The 24,777-nt window shown below is 30.9% G+C and overlaps 2 protein-coding genes across 7 annotated transcripts in view; one reads left to right on the top strand and one right to left on the bottom strand.

Annotated features, from left to right (window-relative positions):
- Nucleotides 1-1,983: 1,983 nt before the first annotated feature.
- LOC111629024 lies at nt 1,984-3,506 on the top strand. 2 transcript variants are annotated; one of them, XM_023372889.1, is made up of 4 exons: nt 1,984-2,053; nt 2,542-2,610; nt 2,679-2,768; nt 3,081-3,506. In XM_023372889.1, the coding sequence occupies exons 1-4, from the start codon at nt 2,003-2,005 to the stop codon at nt 3,216-3,218; spliced, it is 348 nt and encodes a 115-aa protein (XP_023228657.1). In that variant the 5' UTR covers nt 1,984-2,002; the 3' UTR covers nt 3,219-3,506. The 2 variants fall into 2 exon arrangements, 1 of the variants encoding a protein (XP_023228657.1); XR_002757262.1 differs by lacking the exon at nt 1,984-2,053 and having other exon boundaries at nt 2,481-2,610; nt 2,679-2,850.
- A 9,370-nt stretch (nt 3,507-12,876) lies between these two features.
- LOC111629025 (SWI/SNF-related matrix-associated actin-dependent regulator of chromatin subfamily D member 1-like) overlaps nt 12,877-24,777 on the bottom strand; it is a 31,939-nt gene continuing 20,038 nt past the window's right edge. For 2 of the 5 annotated variants that reach the window (XM_023372892.1, XM_023372890.1), the window contains exons 8-14: nt 16,661-16,762; nt 16,412-16,573; nt 13,717-13,814; nt 13,589-13,658; nt 13,427-13,507; nt 13,236-13,358; nt 12,877-13,162 (exon numbers count right to left, since the gene is read on the bottom strand). In XM_023372892.1, the coding sequence (XP_023228660.1) occupies nt 13,007-13,162; nt 13,236-13,358; nt 13,427-13,507; nt 13,589-13,658; nt 13,717-13,814; nt 16,412-16,573; nt 16,661-16,762 (792 nt within the window). In that variant the 3' untranslated portion in view covers nt 12,877-13,006. The remainder of the gene's footprint in view (nt 13,163-13,235; nt 13,359-13,426; nt 13,508-13,588; nt 13,659-13,716; nt 13,815-16,411; nt 16,574-16,660; nt 16,763-24,777) is intronic. The other 3 variants (XM_023372894.1, XM_023372891.1, XM_023372893.1) reach the window with 3 other exon arrangements.

Below are 24,777 nucleotides of genomic sequence, written 5' to 3' on the forward strand. Positions count from 1 at the left end.
ATGGTTGTAGGTCTGTATAATACATGTTCCAATGTATTATATAATGTCATACGAAGACACGCGATCGTGTCTTCGTATTACATTATACGCGATCGCGTGTTCTTGGTGTTTCGTTCTACAACCCGGCAAATTAACGAAAATAAGAAAAGTATTATAGTATTTCGGTTATCGATTCAATTATTATAAATTACTAACGTACTGCAGAATATTGTACTTTCACCAGCGGAATATAATTTTATACAGTCGTTTAGACTTTATTTATTACTTAATCATGTAAGATAAATAAAATTTATTTTATTGAAAGAAAAATTAAAAGATTGGACTCAGAGTACAATAAAGTATACTACGATAAAGACTAATTATACAATTTACAGAAAAAAATATACAGGCGTAATGTCGTAAATTGATAATAGGAAATTAAGTTGGTTCGCGCAGTGCTCAGACAAGCTAGCCACGCGCTTTCCGAGTTATCTCCACATCCGTAACGCCTAAACGGGCCAGTTTTCCGGAAGGCACCCCCCAGGCAGACCAAGTGTTATGTTGCCATAACTAAACAAACAAAAAACAACATTAGCATTAGCATTATCATTTTGCAACGAAACTAATTATTGCCACTTAAAGCGCTTAATTCATTAATAACAAACAAGTTTCACTAACGCAAACGTCCTTAATGCATTAAAAGCATATACGTTTCCAACACAGGCTTGAAATCTGGCATGACGAGAATTTCCAATATTTTCAAGCACGAAACCACTTGAGCTTCTAAATTAATGTAATATAACATTCGTCGCATTTTTCCTTAATTGAAAAGTAGCGTAAATAAACAAGCATCTATTAATTTTCTGGATACACTTAGTCCGCGTCACACATGACTCACGTTCGATAAAAATTTTCAGTACTGCTCAACCAGCTTCTATCAGATTTTTCTACATTAGTATATAGAAAATTGTTAAGGGCTTAATCGAAGTTTCGCCGAACCAAATTATTTCCAAAAGTGTCATTTTCCAAATATTATTAACAACGCGACAATTTTAAACAGTAAATAAAATATTCCACAGTCGAAATTTCTTCAATAAATCCAACATCTTGTATTTCGTGACTAACAGCCGTGAGATCCAATGGATTTAGATAAAAATGCCAGCTGTCCTGTTTGTCTGATCGACTTTCTTCTTTCAGTGTCGAAAGTCTTTGCTATGAATATAACGGCGGACTGCCATTGCCAAAACAATACGAGAAATACTAAATTTCGTGCGTTGATTGAAAGAGCTTACGCGTGTTATGCGATAATAATAGAAATCTTCTTGTGGTCGTTGACACTTCGACAGTTGCTCGAAATCTTCTTCCAAGACGTCCCGTGTGCTGATTGGGTGAACGTTTTCGGAACTGGTAACGTCATTCTCAGATACATATACACCATTCTATATCTATTTTGTTCTTTGATATTCAGCATGTTTAAAAGACGGAAACTGATATTTCAATACAACAAAAGTAGTTACAAAGAAGAAGTTACTTTATCCAAATATTTCGAACAAATTGCATTAATTTCGTTTATGGCATATTTATTTGCATACTTTCCTGTTGTATTATAGGCGATTTATTATTATTTCCAATTGTGGCGTACCGGAAAGGCGTGAAAGAAGCGTTCTTGTGCAGTACTATTGGGAATATCGCTTTCATATATGTCTTTGCTATCCTCTTCTTAACTTTCTTGCAGTCCCTTTTTCTTGGATTTATAATATATAACAGACTAAAGCGGTTGTCGACGGACACGAAGGATTTAGACCCAAAAAACGGTGGTCTGCACATATTCTTAAACACGATTATAGAAAAGCACACGGAAATAATAGACTTTTTTGATCGAGTAAACGAAATGTATAAATATATCTTCCCCTTAATATATGCAACGGCCTTGTACTTAATTAGTTTCTTCATTTACGTAGTGGCATTTATCGACATAAATTTGTTTCTCACAATCGTTATGTCGGTTTTATGCATAGGTTCAATGTCCGCATTTCTTATCAATTGTTTCTCTTTGTCACATTTAACTTCTCAGGTAAATGCTGTTTTCAGTTGTATAATACTATCTTTGAAATGTTAACTTGTTGCTTTAATATTTAATTATTCTTTATATTTTCTGCCCAATTAATATATTACAGTACCCGTGACTTCGTACCGAAAAATTATACAAATTTAAAATTGACACGAGAGAAAAGGCATTTCCTCGTGTCCTAGTTTTCTTAAAATCTCCATTAAACTCCATAAATCTCCATAAAAAGCTATTTCAGTTGTTTTATGTAGTGTATCTTTTATTCTATAGAACTTCTAATTGCGATCGTAAAGTCCTTTCGCAGTAGTCTACTCCCGTTACGTTATTACTTCGCTCCCGGAAACTCCTTCCGTTTCTCCACTCACTGAGAAAGGATTTTTCCATCCCACTGTATATTAGTTAGATTGTTTTGCAGAATAAACTTATAACTAACAGTTTTTCGATAATATATTTTAAACAATAAAAAGACCCGTTAACTGTTTTTCTCTTTTCAGTTGTACGACGATTTCGTCGAAATCAGAAGATTTTCCTCTCTTCGCTTCAAAATTGAAACCAAACTGAAGGTAGACCTTTGCTAATTTCACTTTTGTTATATTGATAATTACTGTCTTTAAAGCATTTATCTAATTAGATTCTAGACTTTATGAAGCGGTTCGGAAAGACCCCGATTGGCATTTCTGTCGGAGGATTCTTCTTCATCAAGAAAAATTTTGTCATTAGAGTGAGTCCCACTTTGTTATCTTTCACTCTACACGTTTGACTCCTGCAGAAATACTAGAAAGTCCCCTCGAGCATTTATGAAGGTATTTACCCGCAATTATTGAATATTCAGAATAACATTTTATCGTGTGGTTTTAAGCGGGCCATCGAAGTAAAACTGTCTTTAAAATGGTCCTAAAATTTAAATTTTCAATTTTATAATTATTAAACGAGCTTTTCGTATTAACATACAGCGATTCCTTGAAATTTCCAGCAGTTACTAAATTAATAAACACGAACATTTTAGCTTAATTAATGAAGCTTTATTTTTCAGGCTATAAGTGCACTTCATTCCATTTTGTCGACGTTAGCGAAGTTAGGAAAGGAGAAAGCGAACGAATGCAACTCCCACCAAAGACTTAACCGGAACGTATCGGACTCCTTCAATATTTTTGCAATTTTTGATAATTAATTAATTAAGACGATGGTTTAGTTGTTGTCGTCAATAATTTTTCAGTATTATATACCCGTATAATGTGTTAAATGTATTATTCGTCGTGTCTACCGTAACTGAAATATTCACACCAATAACTGTACTTTGCAACAATTAAACATTCGTGGTATAAAATCTTGTATATAAAAGTACACTATAAATGTTACGTATCGTGTAAGAAAAGCTACGAAACTTAATTGAAACTAAATGAATGGATTAGATTCAAAAAGTTGTTACCAGGTTTACACAGAAATAATGAGAATGACTACAGACACTTTAAGTAATTTAAGTGCAACTGTTGCTGTCAGTTGCACTTAAAATACGTACGACCGTAGAAATGAATATATTTCACCTGTGGCCAAGCAGTTCCTTTTTCTAAACGTTAAAATTCCGGTCGTGGGTTCACGCCTCGTTCGAACGAGCTGGTCACGTGGAGTCTTCCGGGTTTTCTCCACGACTGTAACGCCTGAATAGGGGCCAGTTACTGTTAAAATTCCTCTCGGAAGGCGTTATTTTCCGCATAACGACCATCACAAACGCATACAATTAGTATTTCATGACAATTACTTTACACTTTACTAGATAACTAGTGGTAGAAAATGAAGTCACTTCGAGGGACGTCCTCATGCAATTCTCCTCACGCAATACTGGCAAAAAGATTAGAAATAACACAGAATATATCACCAAATTTTCACATTTTTTAAATGAATCTTCATCAAACCATTTCCATTGATTTCAGTGTAAATTTTACAAGGAATTTGGCTTTGAATAAAATAACATTAATACAATTTTATTGCGAAAATTAAAATTATACAAACTTGGTAGCGAAATTATCGATCTTACGTACATGCCATAAATTTACATATCACTAAGTAAATAATGGCTTGCTCCGAAATATATAACTTGTTCTTTTTATAAATCTTCATCCACTTCGACAGTTTTTAATGTTTTTCGTAACTTAAAATTACTTATCGCTACCAGTTTTAGTTAATAATTTATGCTGGTGCTGAAATCTTTATCAATTCGAAGTCTGGAAAACAAAAATTACATGTTAAGGTTAGGTGCACGGAACAAGTGTTGACCAGCCATTTTAAAGTGCGTGTATGTTTTTTATCAATTAAATGCTGGAAAATAATGTCCTCAGTACCTTCCTTCAAAGTACTGAAGATCGCACTGAAAGAATTTCAAATTTGTACGAAAAAAAATGTTTACACGAAGCCACACCGAAGTTCTATGGTAACCGTGGTATCCTGAGCGCCTAATGAAGGAAGTTTAATTAGAACGAAAATTGGAAGGGTTGGAACCGAGTCAGATTCCGAAAGAATGCTGATTCTTGATAGGGGGTCAGTCATGATAGAAATGACCAATTGGAACATAAACAGGATTTTCAACACTAGTTAACGGCAAATACTCCCATAGACTTAGCATTGAAAGTATGAAAGGTAGAGTTTCTCGGAAATATTTATTGCTGAACGGTTTTGAAAACATATTTATTCGTCTAAATACTATCAAACAACTTTTCATTAGTAAATTAGAAGTGAAAAAACGATTAAAACAAGCGATTTTATAACGATTGTTTACATAATTCGAAATGGTAATCTGAGGGGACGTGGAATTTCGCGAGAATTTTTCCGGCAATAATTTTTACAGATGAACAATTTGTTGATTTAATAAACAGACAAAGAAATTAACCAACTACCGTGTAGAAGAAGTTTACTATCGATGTTATCTGCTTATAATCTGCCTTTTTTCCTCTAGTTGCTGTAGAATATCAGGGGGTGTGTTTTTTGAAATAGCCTACTAAAATATTTTTGGCCCGGGGTTTATGACAAAGCATTTAATGGTTGGGAAAGTTAAAATACACATATAAGAAAGCGAATAAGAGCTTAGATTGCAACAGACTTGCTTACAGTTTGTAAAAAACGTTTCTAAAGTTAACTATTTTTTCTAGAAAAGTTTCTAAAACGTAAGACTTTTTTTGTTTTCGTTATAAATATATAAAAACGATATATTTTGAGTAGTTTTGTTGATTAGGACTTCAAAAACCTATTCCCACAAACACCTAACATCAAAATAACAACGAATAAAACTATGATTTTTAAGAAATCGATTTTTGAAACTGGATAACTATAGCTCCCCTCGCGCCCTACATCGCGATAGCGCCTCGGGGCGCTTGACTCAAGGTTAATTAAGCTGTGGCATAGAAATAGAAATTTACTTTAGAATAATTTTTTTTAACGAATAATACAGAATAACATATTTGATTTTTGTGCTTTGTAATTCAATTTAACGTTAAATTTGAAAATAAGTAGACTAGTTTTTATCGCTAGTATTATATTTTTATTGCCACTTTAATAAAAATATCACCAAGTAGCGACTTTGGCGCTATGTAGAGAGAAATCTCTGGTAAAGCAATGTAAAATATGTACAGTACACATGTCAAAGAAAATTTTAGATCCGAATTCTATTCCCATTTTCCTACATACGATAAATAGTAATTTTAATACTAGGCCTACGTGAAGTACACAATTTTATTTAATTCAGTAATAATAAACAGTATTTAGGATGTATTTTTGTATTTTACTTTGTATTTTTTACACCTAAAATTGCATTTTTTATGACCTTTACGTTGTGTCTACACATTTACTAGCTTACAAGATATTCCGAGCCATTAAAAGTAAAATAAAATGCAGATTTACTGACAGCCTACTCTGATATCCTTCCTTGTTTAATTAAATATAGATCTTAAAGTTTCCTAGTTTCTAGTGTTATTATTTTTAATCTTTTTGCCAGTATTGCATAAGGCGAATTGCATGAGGCGTCCCTCCAAGTGATTTCATTTTATTTCACTAGCGATCGGTAAGTTTCTTATTCATTTCGTATCGTATCTGCTAGTTGGGCATGAGCTTCTAAATTCTATTGCCCCGTGGTAAAGTGTGACGTAATCAGGGCCGGCCTTCTCTATAAAGGGGCCCGGGTGCAAGAAACTATTTGAGCCCTACATTTTTTGTAAAATAAAAAAAATTACAAACACGAACATATATCAATGCATGTTTATTTAAAGCGTGATTTTGTTCTTGCTAATACATGAATTACTTCAGGAAAATTATAATGTTTGCAATTTCTTTTTCGATGCTTAATATAGCAAATGCATTATGCGTTCTGCACACATGCTGGATCGAAGATAATTCTTCATTAATTTTAATTTGCTGAAAGAGCGCTCAGCACTTGCTATAGTAACTGGCAACGCAAAGAAAAGTTTTAACACAGTTAATACATTTAGAAATAACTCATTATAATTATTATTTAGTATGTATTGCATATGTCTTGTGCGTTATTTACATCCCTTTCATTCAAAATCAAATCCCGTAGCAAACCAATTTCCTGGATTAGGTTTTCATCTACATCTTTGTTATAAAACTTTACAAAGTTTTTGGAACATTTTTCTAATTCATGTTTTTCTAAGGTTTTCATATCAGTGATTAATTTGAAATCAGAAATAATATTTGGTATACTTTTAAATCTATCTTCTATTTGTACAATAACAGTATCAATTAGAGTGTTAAAAAAATAACATCTAAAATTCCTCTACCGGGTTTTCTAAAGCTTCATCTGCTATTTCGGAATATAACCTTTTCCTTTTTCAGGAAAATGTTCTGAAATATTCAAATTACGTGCTAGCACTTTTACTTCGTCTAAAAATGTGTTAAATTTTGGATTTCAGTTTTAATTTTATTGACTAAATTAAAAGCCGACTCAAGAATAATTGTTTTTGCTTGAAATAATATTGATAGCGTTGATTTTACACAACATTGCAAACCATAAAATAAATGGCATTTCTTGTATTGAATCCAATAGACTTTTAGCGTCGGATACCGCTGTATTATCGTTACTTACATAAATAAATTCTTCTAGGGCATTACAAGTTTGTTCAAACTGTGTATATGTTACTGTGAATGACCGATATCTGGCGAATGTCAACATTCACACAGTCGTTTCGTGTATGTACGAAATATTTGCTAAATATAATCATTTCTCACTTACACCGGCAAATGTCGACATTCGGCACGCACTGATGGTGAATGCTCAATAAAAATATTTTTATTACGTTAATATGTCAAAATAGGAGAAAGCTTAAGTAACGGCACATGTAAATAAACTGTTGAACCTAAAACGAACAGTACGTTCTAAATCATTAAAGAATATAATACAATAATAAACTTACACATAAATTATGTGATTGACGTTGTACAATCTTATTTATTGCAATAACTTAAACTCTTATGGCACTTTGAGTCCCTCGCTTTTACAACTGCATTTATTCGTGGAACACTTCTTTTTGCAATGACAGCGTGTACAGTAGACCCCTATAACACTGTAGGGGTCACTTAGATTTTACAAATACGTGTGTCGGGCTGTGAACGGCTCACGTATTTGTAAAATCTAAGTGACTCGTACAACATGGAATTCATATAACACGGAAATATCTACAGTGTTATAGGAGAGTCTACTGTATAGCCTTACCCTCTACTTTCGATTTAGCTGTAGCTGCTTTACTCAACGATATTTCTTGAGAAGAAATCTCATCTATGAAAAGTAACTTTTCTTTACAAATTACAACCTGATTACGTAATTACGTGATTACGAACTGATCTGTTAATGGTGTCTTTTATTCGGATATCGCCGACGCCTTACCGACGAACCCTCTCATCCTCCGCCACTCGACCTGACTAACCGATCCCCACATCACGGGATCAAAAGAACAAAAACTCCATCCAGTGACAAAGTGGGCGATTTCCACCAAACCGTTGCCAGGAAAAGAGGTACGACCTTGTCCTACCTCCGACTATCCACAAAGGATTTGGCCACAGACTGCCGCCTCTCTGTCGACATCGGCTTTTCGAGTGTCGTTTCGACCTCCACCAAAGCTTATCTGTGCTTGTCGACATACACCGGCGATTGTTCGAATGTTTAATAATATAACCAAATATTCGGTCTTTCACCGACGTATTTTGTATGTGTCGACATTTACTGGAGAATATCGACATTCTCTAATTTCGGTCTTTCACAGTAACATGTACACTGATTTAACCGAATCTATTTTGGTTTCCCAACGAGTGTCACATAATGGTTTAAAAGTAATGTTTAAATGATTTTGTAGAATTTCCCATCTCTTTGTAGATGCAGAAAATAAACAATATAAACGTTGCAATATTCCCAAAAAAATTTTACAATATATATTGCTGGAAGCAGCATCACAAATTAATAAATTAATTAAAAGAGTGTGGTAGACAAGGCACATATATTGCGTGAGGGTTTAGAGCAATTATTCTAGATTGTACAGTACACCTTTATATTTCCATTTCATGTTGCTACCGTTGTCGTATCCCTGCCCTCTACAATTCATAATATCTAAATCAAGCACACTTATGTTTTCAATAGTGTTTGCTAGTCCTTCATCAGTAACATCAGTTGCTTCAATAAACTTTATAAATGACTCATTTATAATTAATCTTTTCTCTTCAAAATTTACATACCTAATAATAATTGAAGTTTGTTCCTTATGGGAAAAATCAGGAGTACAATCCATTTGGATTCCTATAGTATGTGGCTGCTTTTATATCGTCTTTAATTTTGTCAAGGACTTCATCTCCTAACGCAGAAATAATTTGTTCTTGTGATCTATGTGCTAAATGATGCACAATTCTATTTTTTGAATTTTTTTTATTCTGTTTATATGATACATTAGAACAGAGTCGTATTAACTTAAAACTACGAATATATGCAAATATACATATAATTTTATATAGCCGACAGCCATAGTATTATTTTCATTTCTTAACGCGGGATATATGGTATTGAGATTTTTTTTTAAAAGTCGAATTTAGGTGGGCATCCTCGGGAGTTTCCCGAATCAAATAACAAAAAGTAAACATTCGCATCACCGAGGATTAGTTTGAAGATTGTCGAAATTCAGAGATTACAATAATAATGTTTACGATAAAATGTACTGTTCGTCATACTGACAACGATAGGAATATTGTCGAGTTTTCTTGTGCATTCTTGACAATGTTAGGGCCCCCTCAATCGCGGGGCCCCGGTGCACAGCATCCGCCGCACCCCCTTGATGGCCGGCCCTGAACGTAATTGTCATGAAATAGTAGCTGTATGCTGCTAAAATGGTTATACAGAGAATTACGCTTTCCGGGAGGACTTTTAGGAGTGACGGCCCCTATTAAGGCATTACAGACGTGGAGAAAATCCGGAAAATTCCACGTGCCCAGCCCATTCGGACGAGGCGTGAACCCACGACCGGACTTCTAGTGTTTAGAAAAAGGAACTGCTTGGCCACAAGTGAAATATATTCATTTCTACGGTCGTACGTATTTTAAGTGCAACTGACAGCAACAGTTGCACTTAAATTACTTAAAGTGTCTGTAGTCATTCTCATTATTTCTGTGTAAACCTGGTAACAACTTTTTGAATCTAATCCATTCATTTAGTTTCAATTAAGNGAAGTATCCAATGTCATAATGTTGTAAATGCCAAAAAAAATTTTTTCAGGAGAGGTAAAAGAGGTTTTTTTCTAATGAATGAATTCATTTCAATTTTACAATAAAATGGTAAAAAAATCACTAGGTTACAAATTCTCTGGAATATCAAAATGATGTAAATATAAGCTGTAACATTTTAAGTGCCAAAAGTCACGTGACTTGCACTCCGACACTTTAAATATTATATCTTCACATAAATTCATCTTCAAAATACAGCCACTTACAGTGCCGATATCGCCACAATATTCTTTTATGGCAGAAAACATTACATTTATAATTCAATTCTTGAATAAAATGTATTTAGAGAAAAATGGCATTTAGAATATCATGGCATTGCACACTTCAATTAATAAACTCTTTGTTAAAATGAAACTAGATATTCAAAAATTGAAGTTTCTGTACACAAGAACACCAATTTAAAATGTTTAAATTTCAACTATTAAAGCAATGCATTTTACTTACCTGTTCAAGATATTTGTCACAGTTGATGTATTCTCTCTCGTGGGCATCTTGCAGTTTATGAGTTTTAATGTACTGCCAAAGAGCATTAATTATCATGGGTCGAGTCTGTGTATGGATTCCCAAAAGACGAGCTAGTCGAGGATCTAATTTGAACTGCAGTGGCTGAAAATAATCAAATTTTGTGAATAAAAATTACAACTTTTTAATAAATATGAAAAATCTCAAATTTTAAAAACTGTCTTTTATTACCTGATAATCTAACAACAATAAGATGGTACATCGAACATTTTTATCTCCAGGTCTTTTCACTTGAAATCCATCTGTTTCTGTTGTTGTTGGTGTGCGATGCCACTAACAAAAAAGAAATTACACAATCATTTTTTTTTATTCTTTTAAAAAAGATTTTGAAATTTCAAAAATGTATTATTCTGACATTTAACTAAATATTTGCTAAGATTAATGAAAAATCCACTACAAATTAATGAAATACTTAAATTATACAATTTATATAGACATATATGACTTGTTATATTAAAATCATAAAAATACAGTATTGTTGCAATATCTCATTGATGCATTGTAATCTTGACCAGGGGAATATCTGGCAACCTGAAACAATAAAAATTTAGTTTGGTATCGTGATATGTGTGTATGTAGTTGTGTCTTCTTTGTCTTCACTATGTGGTATTGCTGAGATCTGGAAAACATAATATATTAAAGTCAACAGGATATAACTAAGAGGAGGAAAAAAAAAAACAAATCATGAAAAACAAACAGTACTGGCTCAATGCAGGGTTCCCACAGCTTTGGCAAAACTGGATTCAAAGATTTTTCAAAGAACCTTTCAAGGACCATGTTTCAAAATTTCAGGATGGTAAATGACATGGTTAAAATATTATTTCACATTTTATTAAATCAAAATTTAGCCATTGTAAACCATGATATGTTTGTGATAAAAACAAAAACATATAAATTCTAGCCTGATTTTGTAATGGTAAAAAATTATCCTAAAAAATTTCTTTGCATTATGTTGTTTTTGATAATACTTTCTGATAAAGCTAAACAATAGGGGTGGTAGATTAGTTCATAATTTATGTTTTGTAGTTTATTTTTAAATAAAATATATCTACTNATGTTATATGTTTTTATCAAAGCGAGAATTGGCATTTAGAGGGCATATGGAATATATTGGATTTAATAAGAGGTAATTATATTAAACTTGTTTATTAAGTACGTCAGATAAATAATCTATTAAAAATACATTTAAAGAAAGAATTAACTGATTGCCCCTGGAAGTCGGCTTCTTATAGAAACACAGCTTCCCTATCATCAAATGTCACGGCACGCCCCTGTTGACAACAGGTTCAATCAATCACACATTCAAATTGTCAAGATCAAGAAGTTATTGATGGCAGCAGTCATAGACATTCAATGTGTACGTTCATAAAGTCAAACGAGTTAGTAACGAATCGTTCGAATAGTAGTAGTCTCGCTCAGTGCGCATGATCTGTGGTGATGACATTTCGAACAAAACTCTAACGAAGTTCACGAAGGAAAGAGTTAGTTCACTTAGAAAATGGTGCCCAACGATATCGATGTTTCTAAATCTACTCGAGTGTTTAAATTGTGAATTAAAAGGCGAAATGATTGATAAATAACTATCACCCGAAGCAATCTAAGTAAAATATTTCGGATTAGGCTGCACTAGAAACATTCATATATTCGATTTTAGAAACATCTATTTAGTTATAGACGAATCGTTCGAAAAGGCTAACGAAATAAGAATAACGATGACGTCAATCTCGTTCGACTTTACGAACATACTGTACTCAATGTTGCCTTAATTTTGCGACCTGTGTGCATCCATCGTAACAAGGTGAAGATACCAGATGTCTGTAACCACGGCCATATTGTGTCAAAATGAATACGGGCAGGATACATCATATAGATATTGCATATGAACCATTATTTTGTGATTCCTTAAACAGTGCCATAAAAATAAATTTTATCATATATATAATCAACAAAATACCATTTTGAGTGGACATCCTTGTGCAGTGAACAACCCACAAACCTACATGGAGCATCTGTAGACACTATTCCAGTAACAGATCCAAGAGCTGTAGAGTGATTATTACACATGCAATTTAATAATTGCATCTGTAATAATGTTGAATACATTTTATGTTGTTAAAATGAATAGAAACTACTTGAACAGTAAGCAATTGAACAATAAACAATTTTTAGATTAAGAGCATTATTAAAAATAATAAAAAGCATTTTAATCCCTCTCTCCATTAACAGAAAAATGTTATTTTTAAAATATTTATGACAACAAATATGATTTATTGGACCATCTGTAATAAAATGTCCTGCACACATTAAAAAATACTTATTAATTATTCAAATACTTTTAATTTCTGAGTTAACCCTCTTTTGGATACTTCTGGATTTATTTCTGTGGTATTCTATATTTTTATCAATTGTATATATTTGAAGATTTTTTCAGGCTTAAACTTCACAATATATTCACAATGTATAAATGTAAGTCTTCAATTTTTCCTTTAACACTTTATCTAAAAAATTTTTCTAATATACCAAATATAATTAAAAAAAGAATACAACAAAAAATATTTTTTATGATGGTTTATTACAAGTTGTTTCTTGTGCAAAAAAACAAATTCTACATTAATTAATGATTTATGTGTAAACACTATAGTAAATGAATGGAAAAAATCGTCAGATCTAGATTTAAGTGTTTCGGATGCCGAGGGCCTGTTCGAGCTCGGCCCGACGCTGCTGGACCTTTCCGTAAAAATAACGACACACTGCCTCCTGTGCCCAGGGTTGGTAGTAGAAGTCCGATTTTCTTTCTTCTTCGGAGTTTCCGACAACGTCCGTCATCGTCTTGGATGGAAATTTTTTATTATATTACATTCTAAATCGGTAAGATTTCAAAATATGTTTTTAAAAAACTTACTTTTAAATCTCTCATTTGGGATATAAGCCATTTATTGATGAATTGTTGGGGATCTTTAGCAAAACTAAGGAAAAATTCTCTATTAGTCTTCAACTGATTAATTGTCTCCACTGTCTCGTGAATCTGAAAAGTACAAATCCTGTCAGAAAGACTTTAAAAGACTTTGTATCTGTAAAGTCACCATCATTTACCTTATTATCTAATCCTTGAATTTCTTGCTGACTGGCTGTAGACAGAAGAAAATTATTCATCTGGGCCTTTAAAGGATCATCCTGTATGACAAAAAATAAACAGTTGCTAAAAGTTGCATCAAATTCACATCTAAACTACAGGTTTATTAAGTCAGTTCTTACCACCTCCACATCAATATCGTAGCATGCAGTCTTTTTAGTATCAGGACCTTCCACGCTAGAAAAGAAATTTCTGTTTAAGTTATTTAAAAGACAGATATAATGTGACTTGACATGAATATTAGAATTACCTGATGACATGATTGATAACAATGGGATCTGCTGGATGCAGTAACTGATGTAAACGTTGTGGAATCTCTGCAAATTTCATACGAGGACACTGAAATATCTAAATTAAAAAATAAGATTACTTTATCACTTTGTTTGTATAATATAAACATGTTGAAATTTTTTTGAACAATTTTAGTACAACTAAACTAAGTATGTTTGAAAAAGTTTTCAATTTAAAGTTTAATGAGTGGTTTTAATCTTTTGCAAAAAAAATTAATAATTTTTAAAAAACTTTAAGAAACTAGAGGGCTTTGCTTGCTTATTCAAAACTTTCATGATGATTCATTGATTCCCAATGCCATCATTACCATTTTTCTAAGTGGAATAAAGTATTGTGATGATTTTAAGCTATTATATAAAGTACTGTAGATAAATACATATATTTGATTATTAATCAATATGTTAGTATTTTTGTGGATAAAGTTAAGTGTTTTTGTGTGGCAAAGAGTATTTTGTTAAAAATAATATCATTAATCTTCTATCAAAATTTATTGTTTTTGAAATAATGATATTTAAAATTGACCCAAATGATCAGTTTTAAATATTATCATAAAAGTTCATACCATGTTTACAAATAAATAAAATCAAACCAATTTTTATATTAAATGAAAAAACATTTAATCAAATAGCTGGCTACAGTCAGCTTATGTTCTATATCATTCTGAATGTTTTCTGTTTCACAAAATGTGTTGGCTATCTAAAATATACAGTAATTTGACATAAATATCATTATCTCAAATTCTTTTAATCACTTTGAAGACATTTTTAAAAATATCCACTTATCCATTTTATTACTACTACTAAATTTATTATTACTATTATTTCTAAACTAAATTACTTCTAGTTCTGTAGCATCTAGGCAAAACAACAAGTGATATGCAGAATCATGAAAATGTTTTGTATGAAAAGCTAAGTAGCAAATCGTAATATCATTTAAAATATAGTTTAAAAAACACAAAATTACTATTAATGATTTGTAACATATTTACTCAAAATTAAATTTCTAATTATTTAATTTAGCAATGATGATTAAGTTCACGGGTTGGATGTCACGCCAACTTATGTCAATCAAAACTTCTTCTTCCAAGAACGTCAGTCTATGAGGCGTTAAATATACTTGAAATTATTTTAATTTACGAGCGCTTTCGACGTAAATAAGCACGTCGTCTTCAGGTAAAATTAAATTCAAATAAAGAAATCGAACCATACATTTCTTATAACATTTCTCATAACATTAAATTCTAAAAATTTAAATTTAAAATCTTTTTTGTATGTTCAAAAACGGCTAGTATCATTAATGTTTTAAATTTAAATGTATGGTTCGAATTCTTTATTCGAATTTAATTTTACCTGAAGACGACGTGCTTATTTACGTCGAAAGCGCTCGTAAATTAAAAATAATTTCAAGTATATTTAACGCCTCATAGACTGACGTTCTTGGAAGTTTTGATTAACATAAGTTGGCGTGACATCCAACCCGTGAACTCAATACACCTAACAAGATGAGTAACAGAATTCGGATGTTCTTCTTTTCTATGTTAAATTTACAAAAGTTATGGCATAAACTACATGCCCAACTAGTCTTTCTGCTCAAGTGTAGAACGCATCATATAGTTCCAAAGTGCATAACCATTAACTTCAAGGCCTTTCCTTTCTGTCTGCGAGGTGCTTTGAAACAAATGGAGAAATCGCTCCTTTTAAAATTAATTAAAGTGAAACGCAAATCATTGGCGGAAGCTGAGCTTAAGTTATATGTTGCCCATCTGCAGTTTGCAAAGTCTTGTGACCCGGTTTCACTCTACGACCAACTTGGAAAGATTCACAGCATGGCATCGAAATTTGCACGAGATGAGAGGGATAAACTAAACAAGAAATTCAAGTGGCTTAGCAATGCGGCACGCAAACAACAAAATCCAGTACAGCCAACCCAGTATCACAATTACACAGGGGAAATTGTTCCATCTCGAATTGAGAAGATTATACAACAGGGACCCAGGTATATCCCTCCGCCACAAAATATGAGCGCCGCAGAAATGGNAAAATAAACTTGTTTACCTAAAAAATATCTTTTTGTAATTTTGTTCAAAATGTATCATGTATATTGTTTAGTTTAAAATCTATAAAAAAAAAAAAAATTTACATTTTTGAATAATTGAAGTATCCAATGTCATAATGTTGTAAATGCCAAAAAAAATTTTTTCAGGAGAGGTAAAAGAGGTTTTTTTCTAATGAATGAATTCATTTCAATTTTACAATAAAATGGTAAAAAAATCACTAGGTTACAAATTCTCTGGAATATCAAAATGATGTAAATATAAGCTGTAACATTTTAAGTGCCAAAAGTCACGTGACTTGCACTCCGACACTTTAAATATTATATCTTCACATAAATTCATCTTCAAAATACAGCCACTTACAGTGCCGATATCGCCACAATATTCTTTTATGGCAGAAAACATTACATTTATAATTCAATTCTTGAATAAAATGTATTTAGAGAAAAATGGCATTTAGAATATCATGGCATTGCACACTTCAATTAATAAACTCTTTGTTAAAATGAAACTAGATATTCAAAAATTGAAGTTTCTGTACACAAGAACACCAATTTAAAATGTTTAAATTTCAACTATTAAAGCAATGCATTTTACTTACCTGTTCAAGATATTTGTCACAGTTGATGTATTCTCTCTCGTGGGCATCTTGCAGTTTATGAGTTTTAATGTACTGCCAAAGAGCATTAATTATCATGGGTCGAGTCTGTGTATGGATTCCCAAAAGACGAGCTAGTCGAGGATCTAATTTGAACTGCAGTGGCTGAAAATAATCAAATTTTGTGAATAAAAATTACAACTTTTTAATAAATATGAAAAATCTCAAATTTTAAAAACTGTCTTTTATTACCTGATAATCTAACAACAATAAGATGGTACATCGAACATTTTTATCTCCAGGTCTTTTCACTTGAAATCCATCTGTTTCTGTTGTTGTTGGTGTGCGATGCCACTAACAAAAAAGAAATTACACAATCATTTTTTTTTATTCTTTTAAAAAAGATTTTGAAATTTCAAAAATGTATTATTCTGACATTTAACTAAATATTTGCTAAGATTAATGAAAAATCCACTACAAATTAATGAAATACTTAAATTATACAATTTATATAGACATATATGACTTGTTATATTAAAATCATAAAAATACAGTATTGTTGCAATATCTCATTGATGCATTGTAATCTTGACCAGGGGAATATCTGGCAACCTGAAACAATAAAAATTTAGTTTGGTATCGTGATATGTGTGTATGTAGTTGTGTCTTCTTTGTCTTCACTATGTGGTATTGCTGAGATCTGGAAAACATAATATATTAAAGTCAACAGGATATAACTAAGAGGAGGAAAAAAAAAAACAAATCATGAAAAACAAACAGTACTGGCTCAATGCAGGGTTCCCACAGCTTTGGCAAAACTGGATTCAAAGATTTTTCAAAGAACCTTTCAAGGACCATGTTTCAAAATTTCAGGATGGTAAATGACATGGTTAAAATATTATTTCACATTTTATTAAATCAAAATTTAGCCATTGTAAACCATGATATGTTTGTGATAAAAACAAAAACATATAAATTCTAGCCTGATTTTGTAATGGTAAAAAATTATCCTAAAAAATTTCTTTGCATTATGTTGTTTTTGATAATACTTTCTGATAAAGCTAAACAATAGGGGTGGTAGATTAGTTCATAATTTATGTTTTGTAGTTTATTTTTAAATAAAATATATCTACTAATTCATTTTTTATAAAAAGTAATAAGTTATAAAAGTAAAAGTAACAAAATAATTATAATTGATAAAACAAAATAATATAAAAATATATACAAAAGAGTATAAAAATATTTACAAAAAATAAAAAGTAACACTAAAAAAAGCTTTAGTGGTTTAGTTTAGTATGGTAGTCTTCAAAGCACTTTGTTGGGCAATTTACATTACACAGCTTATAAAAATATTTCATTAAAAATAGTCTTTTTTTTTTTTTTGAAACACACACCACACAAGTTCTTCATAAATTTCTATTTTCTCTTATCTCTGATTCATCCAAAAAAATGTTGACTGATGAGGCAGCTAAGCAAAGACGATGACAATGTTCTTATTTGGCCAATCTCTATAGCTTTTCCATATTTGTTGAATCTCTTTGATCAATTTCAATTTAAAGTCAACTAATGTCAATCTCCCTCCTAATTCTTTACAGATAATATGTGCATTCAAGCACAGACATATCCAAAAATCTCAAATATGTTTTTATCTGCACTCTCATACTGTTGGATGATGACAGTAGTTAGTCCGTCAAACCCATCCTCCCATGCAGTGCTTGTACCTTAGATTTTTGCCTTTTGATATTTTTTCTTGTTCTAGTCATCTGCATGGTAACATCATGAGTTGTACTCATTATTAATACCTCTTTCATATGCCATTTCATAAATATCAGTTTATTCCTATACATAACTGCCATCTCCCCTTTTTTCAGCTTAGCTGTTACATCCTCTTTTGGCAGTTCTTTCTGGTTTTTTCTTACTGTTCAAATCCCATCAGTCTGATGGGTTACAAGATAATCAAACAGATAGACACTAGAATAATAATTGTTTATCCCCAAGCAGTAACCCTTGCCCAAAAAGTCTTCCATTAGGGATAGTACTATGTTAGTCAAGTGATTTTGTTTTGATGGGTCTACATCAGGTACATTTACAGAGATCTTTGTTCCCTTTCCTGTATGTATAATGAAATTGTGCATGTAGACAGTTTTGGCCTCACAGAGTAAAAAGCACTCAATACTAAATCTGGCTTGTTTTAGCAGTATGTAAATATTCCATTGTAATCTCCCTTTCCATAACAATAAGCTTTCGTCTATTGATATGTTACATGAGGGAGCATATGCAGCTTGAAAACTGCTCCTATATACAATAGAGCATCAATCATCCAAATCAATTGGGGACTGGGGTTGTTTGGAAAATTGATATTTCGGATTACTGATTATGTACGAAAAAATATATTAACCTATCCCATGTTGAAGTTTTTCTCCATTGCGTGTCGCTTCACATTGAATTTTCATCTATGTTAAGCCTAATGAAAACTATTGTATCGTTAAAAATTATTTTTTTATTTTGTACAAACAAAATAAAAATATTGAAAAATATAAAAACAATAAAAAATTATACTTCAGAAGTTGATTTAGTATCAAAAACGTAAAATATTTGAGTAGCCCAAGAAGTAGCCAAAGATTGCAGTGCCACAGCACTGGCGAAAATTTAAATTTGCCGACTGGAATTCTTTCGGATAATCCACGCTCTACTGTAATTATAGTAGTTCTTCTATTTTGTGTAACTTGTTGGTTTTATCTTTGCTACTAGAAAAGTAGAAAAGATAAAACCAAGTAAACTTTAGTAGCAATAAAAATCTCTCTCTCTCTTTATTATTTGATAGAAAATTGGTGTATTTATGATTTCATTAGGTGAAAAGTAAGATTGTAAAGTAGATTTTGAGATAATGCCCATTAGAAGGAAAACTTCTATTAGATGGATTTCTGCCAGTGTTATGTCTTTCCAAGCCATCATCCTACTTTGTTTATTCAGTCTGGAATAACTGCTGCTTACATTAATTATAAATTCCTCTGCATACTTATTTGTTTCTTCATAAATAAGATTTGTTATCCTTTCTATCTGTCAAAATAGATTCAAATATCTCTAAAACATTATTTGGAACCAAGATTGGAAGTTTAATACCATAATTTCCTCTAAAAGGGAATTGTTTTCTTTGATAAGTGCTAGTTGCAGACAAACCTGACAAACTTGTAATATCAGAAGGAAAATCAGTACTTCCCTGATCAATATCTGTATTACTTTTGGAATCTGAAAAGAATTCGAATGAATTGGAAAAAATTCCACTAACATTTTCAATTCCTCTTCTAATTGTCTTCTTGTCATGTCCACTTCTTACAGTTGTCAAATACAACAAAAAATTTCACACAGAACAAAAAATTGAAACAATGCAAAAGAAAACCTCAGAGTTTGAAAAACAAACAAGAAGTGGAGGAATTTGATGTACAAAACATTTGCAACAAACTATAATAAAATAAACATACTAATAAATACATTGGCAAAGCCTGTTGAATACATCTGGAACTTTTTCTGTAAACTTAACCTATTTCACACATAAGAAAACTTTCAAAACTCTAAAGAATTATCTGTTAAAAATTGAATATCAATTTTAAATTGATTGAATTGATATTTGGCCATAATTTTGAACCTTACATACAGAAGAAAATGCACTATTCACTTTAAAACAAATAAGGCATGAAAAAATATGATTTATAAATAATTGCTTATAAAATTGCTTATTATAGTTCATTGTTGTAATAATATGTAAATAGTGTCTTATATCTAGTATACATTACATAAACAAATAGTAACTTGACCTAGAATTGTGGGAATCAGACATCCCATGCGACATATAATGAGTAGGGGAGAGGCATGTAAACAAAGGACCATATACTCATTATCATTCAATGTTGAAAGCTCAGGTTTCTTTTATTTAAGAGAGAACATATATTTCTAAGTAATTTAAGTAGCAAATTGAGCAGAACTTTTTAAATAAATTTTTTATTTTGTGTTTATTCAGAAATTTGAAATAATATTTTAAATTTTTATTACATTAATTAAACATTAAATCATCATAAACTATGATATGTTTATGACAAAAATCAAAAGGCAGATTAATCTTAGCACAATTTTGAAGCGAGGTATCACAATTTAAAAAATTATCTAAAAGCAAATTTTGCAAAAACAGTGAAATTTTATTTTTGTTAATCTGATAGCATTGAGAGGGTTAAGGGAAAGCAAACAATATCATCAATGAATATTTATATTTATTTACACACATTTAACATGAATACTCTGTGTACATGTGGTTATTTTTTACATGTTACTTATGTACAATTCATAAGAGCCTTTCATTTTTCACTATTTGTTTCTCAACTTCTGCTTCTTTATTATTTTGCATTTTTTCTTGATCTGTTTCATTTTACAATGTATTCTATTTTTCTTGATTCTTCTGCCTTCAAAGCAAATTCTTCTGAATCCTTACATAACATTCTAGCATATGATTTCAGCAGCCTCCTCTTTTTTCTTAGCTCTGAAATTTCTACTTCCTATAATTTTCTCTTTTTTGCTTTTTCTTTCACTTTTTGATTTGCTTTCTGTCTATTTAATTTGTGTGTGGTACCCCCTGGCTTGTAAAACAAGCTGAAGTCAATGGTTCCTTTCTTACAATGATGTTTGTGATACTACTAGCATGAACAATATGATTCTTTCTATACTTATATAATAAAGGTTTGAACCAATGCTTTTTCTGATATATTTATATTATGGATGCATCTTTATTAAGCAAAAATCCTTTTTTAACAGTTACTTAACCATAATTTCTTTTATAGATGATATAAATGAATAATTTCTTTTATAGAAAAGGTCTTTACTTTCCTACCACAAAAAATTTGTAATCTATGACATTATATAAAGTTATGCAACACTGTATAAAGAACACTCCCATCTCATAGTCTCGTACTACTAGTATAAACACCCATTACATAATTTATAGATACCTCTCTTTGACTAGATGTAATCAATCATCAATGGCTTGAAGTCATTGCACAACACTAGTAGAGTAACAATTACTTTGCCCATCACTAAAAAGACTACCTACAAACCAACTTTAAAGCACAATTAATTGGAAATAAACAGTTGTCAGCATTGATAAACATGCAAAATAAAATTATTGTAATATTAGATCTAAATTATCATAAAGCTATTCCTGTTACTTATGTATGTATTATACAATTAAATGTATGAATTACATGTACAAATTTTTATATACTGTATATTTATAAGTGGTGTTGATCGGATATGCGCAAGTTGGATATTTAGGATAAAAGGTTTATGGAACATGAACATTTTAATTAAGAAGGCATATTTTAAAAGGTAAAATAAACCATACTGACAGAAATGGATGTGCCACTGTTATTATCATCTGAACAGGAATTATTTTCATCTCAAACAAGTATAAATAAAAAAAGTAATTAAAATGTATTTAATAAATATATAACTACTATTAGCATATAAGCAAATTTCAATGCCTTTTAAATCAAAATTTGCTATGAATTCTTGAAATCCTTTAAGTGAGAAAGAAATAATGGTGGTAATTCCAAGTTTTCTGGTATAATATAAGGTTAACATCATGTCTTATATTAGATTTCATTTATGGCATATGATCTATAGAACATGTGCTATAAATGAACTCTGATTTTGATTGGTTGTGTGACATTTTTCAATTCTTATTCCTTTACAACAACAGTAGATACATCTATTTAGCGACAAAATTAACAGTAGCTACCCAAATGCAGACTATTGTTTTTTTCCATATAATCATACATGCAGTATCCAGGAATGCCAAACTGGTCATCTTTAACTGGCTCTCTATAAATCCCTGGATGCATAATGCATTTAGGTATGAGATTTATAAGGAGACAGCTGGAGCTATTAGTGTCAGAAAGACTTTAAACTTTTGTTATATTGAATGATCTTTGATATCTCTGTACTTGGCAATGTGATATAGCAACATTGTTATCCAGATAGCTTGATTCAAGGACTTATCAACAAGTATTATTACAAAGGAAAAAATGCACATCAGCAGCACAGAAAGGATTGTTTATTATAAGAAAGATTAACAATCTGATTCAATTAATATTGCCAAAGATCTTCTGGATTATTTATCAGGCTACATTAAATTAGCCTTAATGTAACTTAATAAATAATCTAGTGATTGTTTGGCACTAAATATATAATACATATAAAAATGAAATACATAATTTTTTTGTTAAATTAAAATGCTCTAATTTCTATATTTAGCGANAATATTTTTTTATGATGGTTTATTACAAGTTGTTTCTTGTGCAAAAAAACAAATTCTACATTAATTAATGATTTATGTGTAAACACTATAGTAAATGAATGGAAAAAATCGTCAGATCTAGATTTAAGTGTTTCGGATGCCGAGGGCCTGTTCGAGCTCGGCCCGACGCTGCTGGACCTTTCCGTAAAAATAACGGCACACTGCCTCCTGTGCCCAGGGTTGGTAGTAGAAGTCCGATTTTCTTTCTTCTTCGGAGTTTCCGACAACGTCCGTCATCGTCTTGGATGGAAATTTTTTATTATATTACATTCTAAATCGGTAAGATTTCAAAATATGTTTTTAAAAAACTTACTTTTAAATCTCTCATTTGGGATATAAGCCATTTATTGATGAATTGTTGGGGATCTTTAGCAAAACTAAGGAAAAATTCTCTATTAGTCTTCAACTGATTAATTGTCTCCACTGTCTCGTGAATCTGAAAAGTACAAATCCTGTCAGAAAGACTTTAAAAGACTTTGTATCTGTAAAGTCACCATCATTTACCTTATTATCTAATCCTTGAATTTCTTGCTGACTGGCTGTAGACAGAAGAAAATTATTCATCTGGGCCTTTAAAGGATCATCCTGTATGACAAAAAATAAACAGTTGCTAAAAGTTGCATCAAATTCACATCTAAACTACAGGTTTATTAAGTCAGTTCTTACCACCTCCACATCAATATCGTAGCATGCAGTCTTTTTAGTATCAGGACCTTCCACGCTAGAAAAGAAATTTCTGTTTAAGTTATTTAAAAGACAGATATAATGTGACTTGACATGAATATTAGAATTACCTGATGACATGATTGATAACAATGGGATCTGCTGGATGCAGTAACTGATGTAAACGTTGTGGAATCTCTGCAAATTTCATACGAGGACACTGAAATATCTAAATTAAAAAATAAGATTACTTTATCACTTTGTTTGTATAATATAAACATGTTGAAATTTTTTTGAACAATTTTAGTACAACTAAACTAAGTATGTTTGAAAAAGTTTTCAATTTAAAGTTTAATGAGTGGTTTTAATCTTTTGCAAAAAAAATTAATAATTTTTAAAAAACTTTAAGAAACTAGAGGGCTTTGCTTGCTTATTCAAAACTTTCATGATGATTCATTGATTCCCAATGCCATCATTACCATTTTTCTAAGTGGAATAAAGTATTGTGATGATTTTAAGCTATTATATAAAGTACTGTAGATAAATACATATATTTGATTATTAATCAATATGTTAGTATTTTTGTGGATAAAGTTAAGTGTTTTTGTGTGGCAAAGAGTATTTTGTTAAAAATAATATCATTAATCTTCTATCAAAATTTATTGTTTTTGAAATAATGATATTTAAAATTGACCCAAATGATCAGTTTTAAATATTATCATAAAAGTTCATACCATGTTTACAAATAAATAAAATCAAACCAATTTTTATATTAAATGAAAAAACATTTAATCAAATAGCTGGCTACAGTCAGCTTATGTTCTATATCATTCTGAATGTTTTCTGTTTCACAAAATGTGTTGGCTATCTAAAATATACAGTAATTTGACATAAATATCATTATCTCAAATTCTTTTAATCACTTTGAAGACATTTTTAAAAATATCCACTTATCCATTTTATTACTACTACTAAATTTATTATTACTATTATTTCTAAACTAAATTACTTCTAGTTCTGTAGCATCTAGGCAAAACAACAAGTGATATGCAGAATCATGAAAATGTTTTGTATGAAAAGCTAAGTAGCAAATCGTAATATCATTTAAAATATAGTTTAAAAAACACAAAATTACTATTAATGATTTGTAACATATTTACTCAAAATTAAATTTCTAATTATTTAATTTAGCAATGATGATTAAGTTCACGGGTTGGATGTCACGCCAACTTATGTCAATCAAAACTTCTTCTTCCAAGAACGTCAGTCTATGAGGCGTTAAATATACTTGAAATTATTTTAAATTTACGAGCGCTTTCGACGTAAATAAGCACGTCGTCTTCAGGTAAAATTAAATTCAAAT

Source organism: Centruroides sculpturatus, unplaced genomic scaffold, assembly GCF_000671375.1.
Source record: "Centruroides sculpturatus isolate CEXI.00-Female unplaced genomic scaffold, Cexi_2.0 scaffold524, whole genome shotgun sequence".
Taxonomy (NCBI): domain Eukaryota; kingdom Metazoa; phylum Arthropoda; class Arachnida; order Scorpiones; family Buthidae; genus Centruroides; species Centruroides sculpturatus.

Bases quoted from the DNA above. Each gene is read 5' to 3' on its own strand.
- LOC111629024 (XM_023372889.1), top strand. From the start codon at position 2,003: ATGTCCGCATTTCTTATCAATTGTTTCTCTTTGTCACATTTAACTTCT. The intron at 2,054-2,541 runs GTAAATGCTGTT...TTCTCTTTTCAG, and splicing joins TGTCACATTTAACTTCTCAG to TTGTACGACGATTTCGTCGA. The intron at 2,611-2,678 runs GTAGACCTTTGC...TTATCTAATTAG, and splicing joins AAATTGAAACCAAACTGAAG to ATTCTAGACTTTATGAAGCG.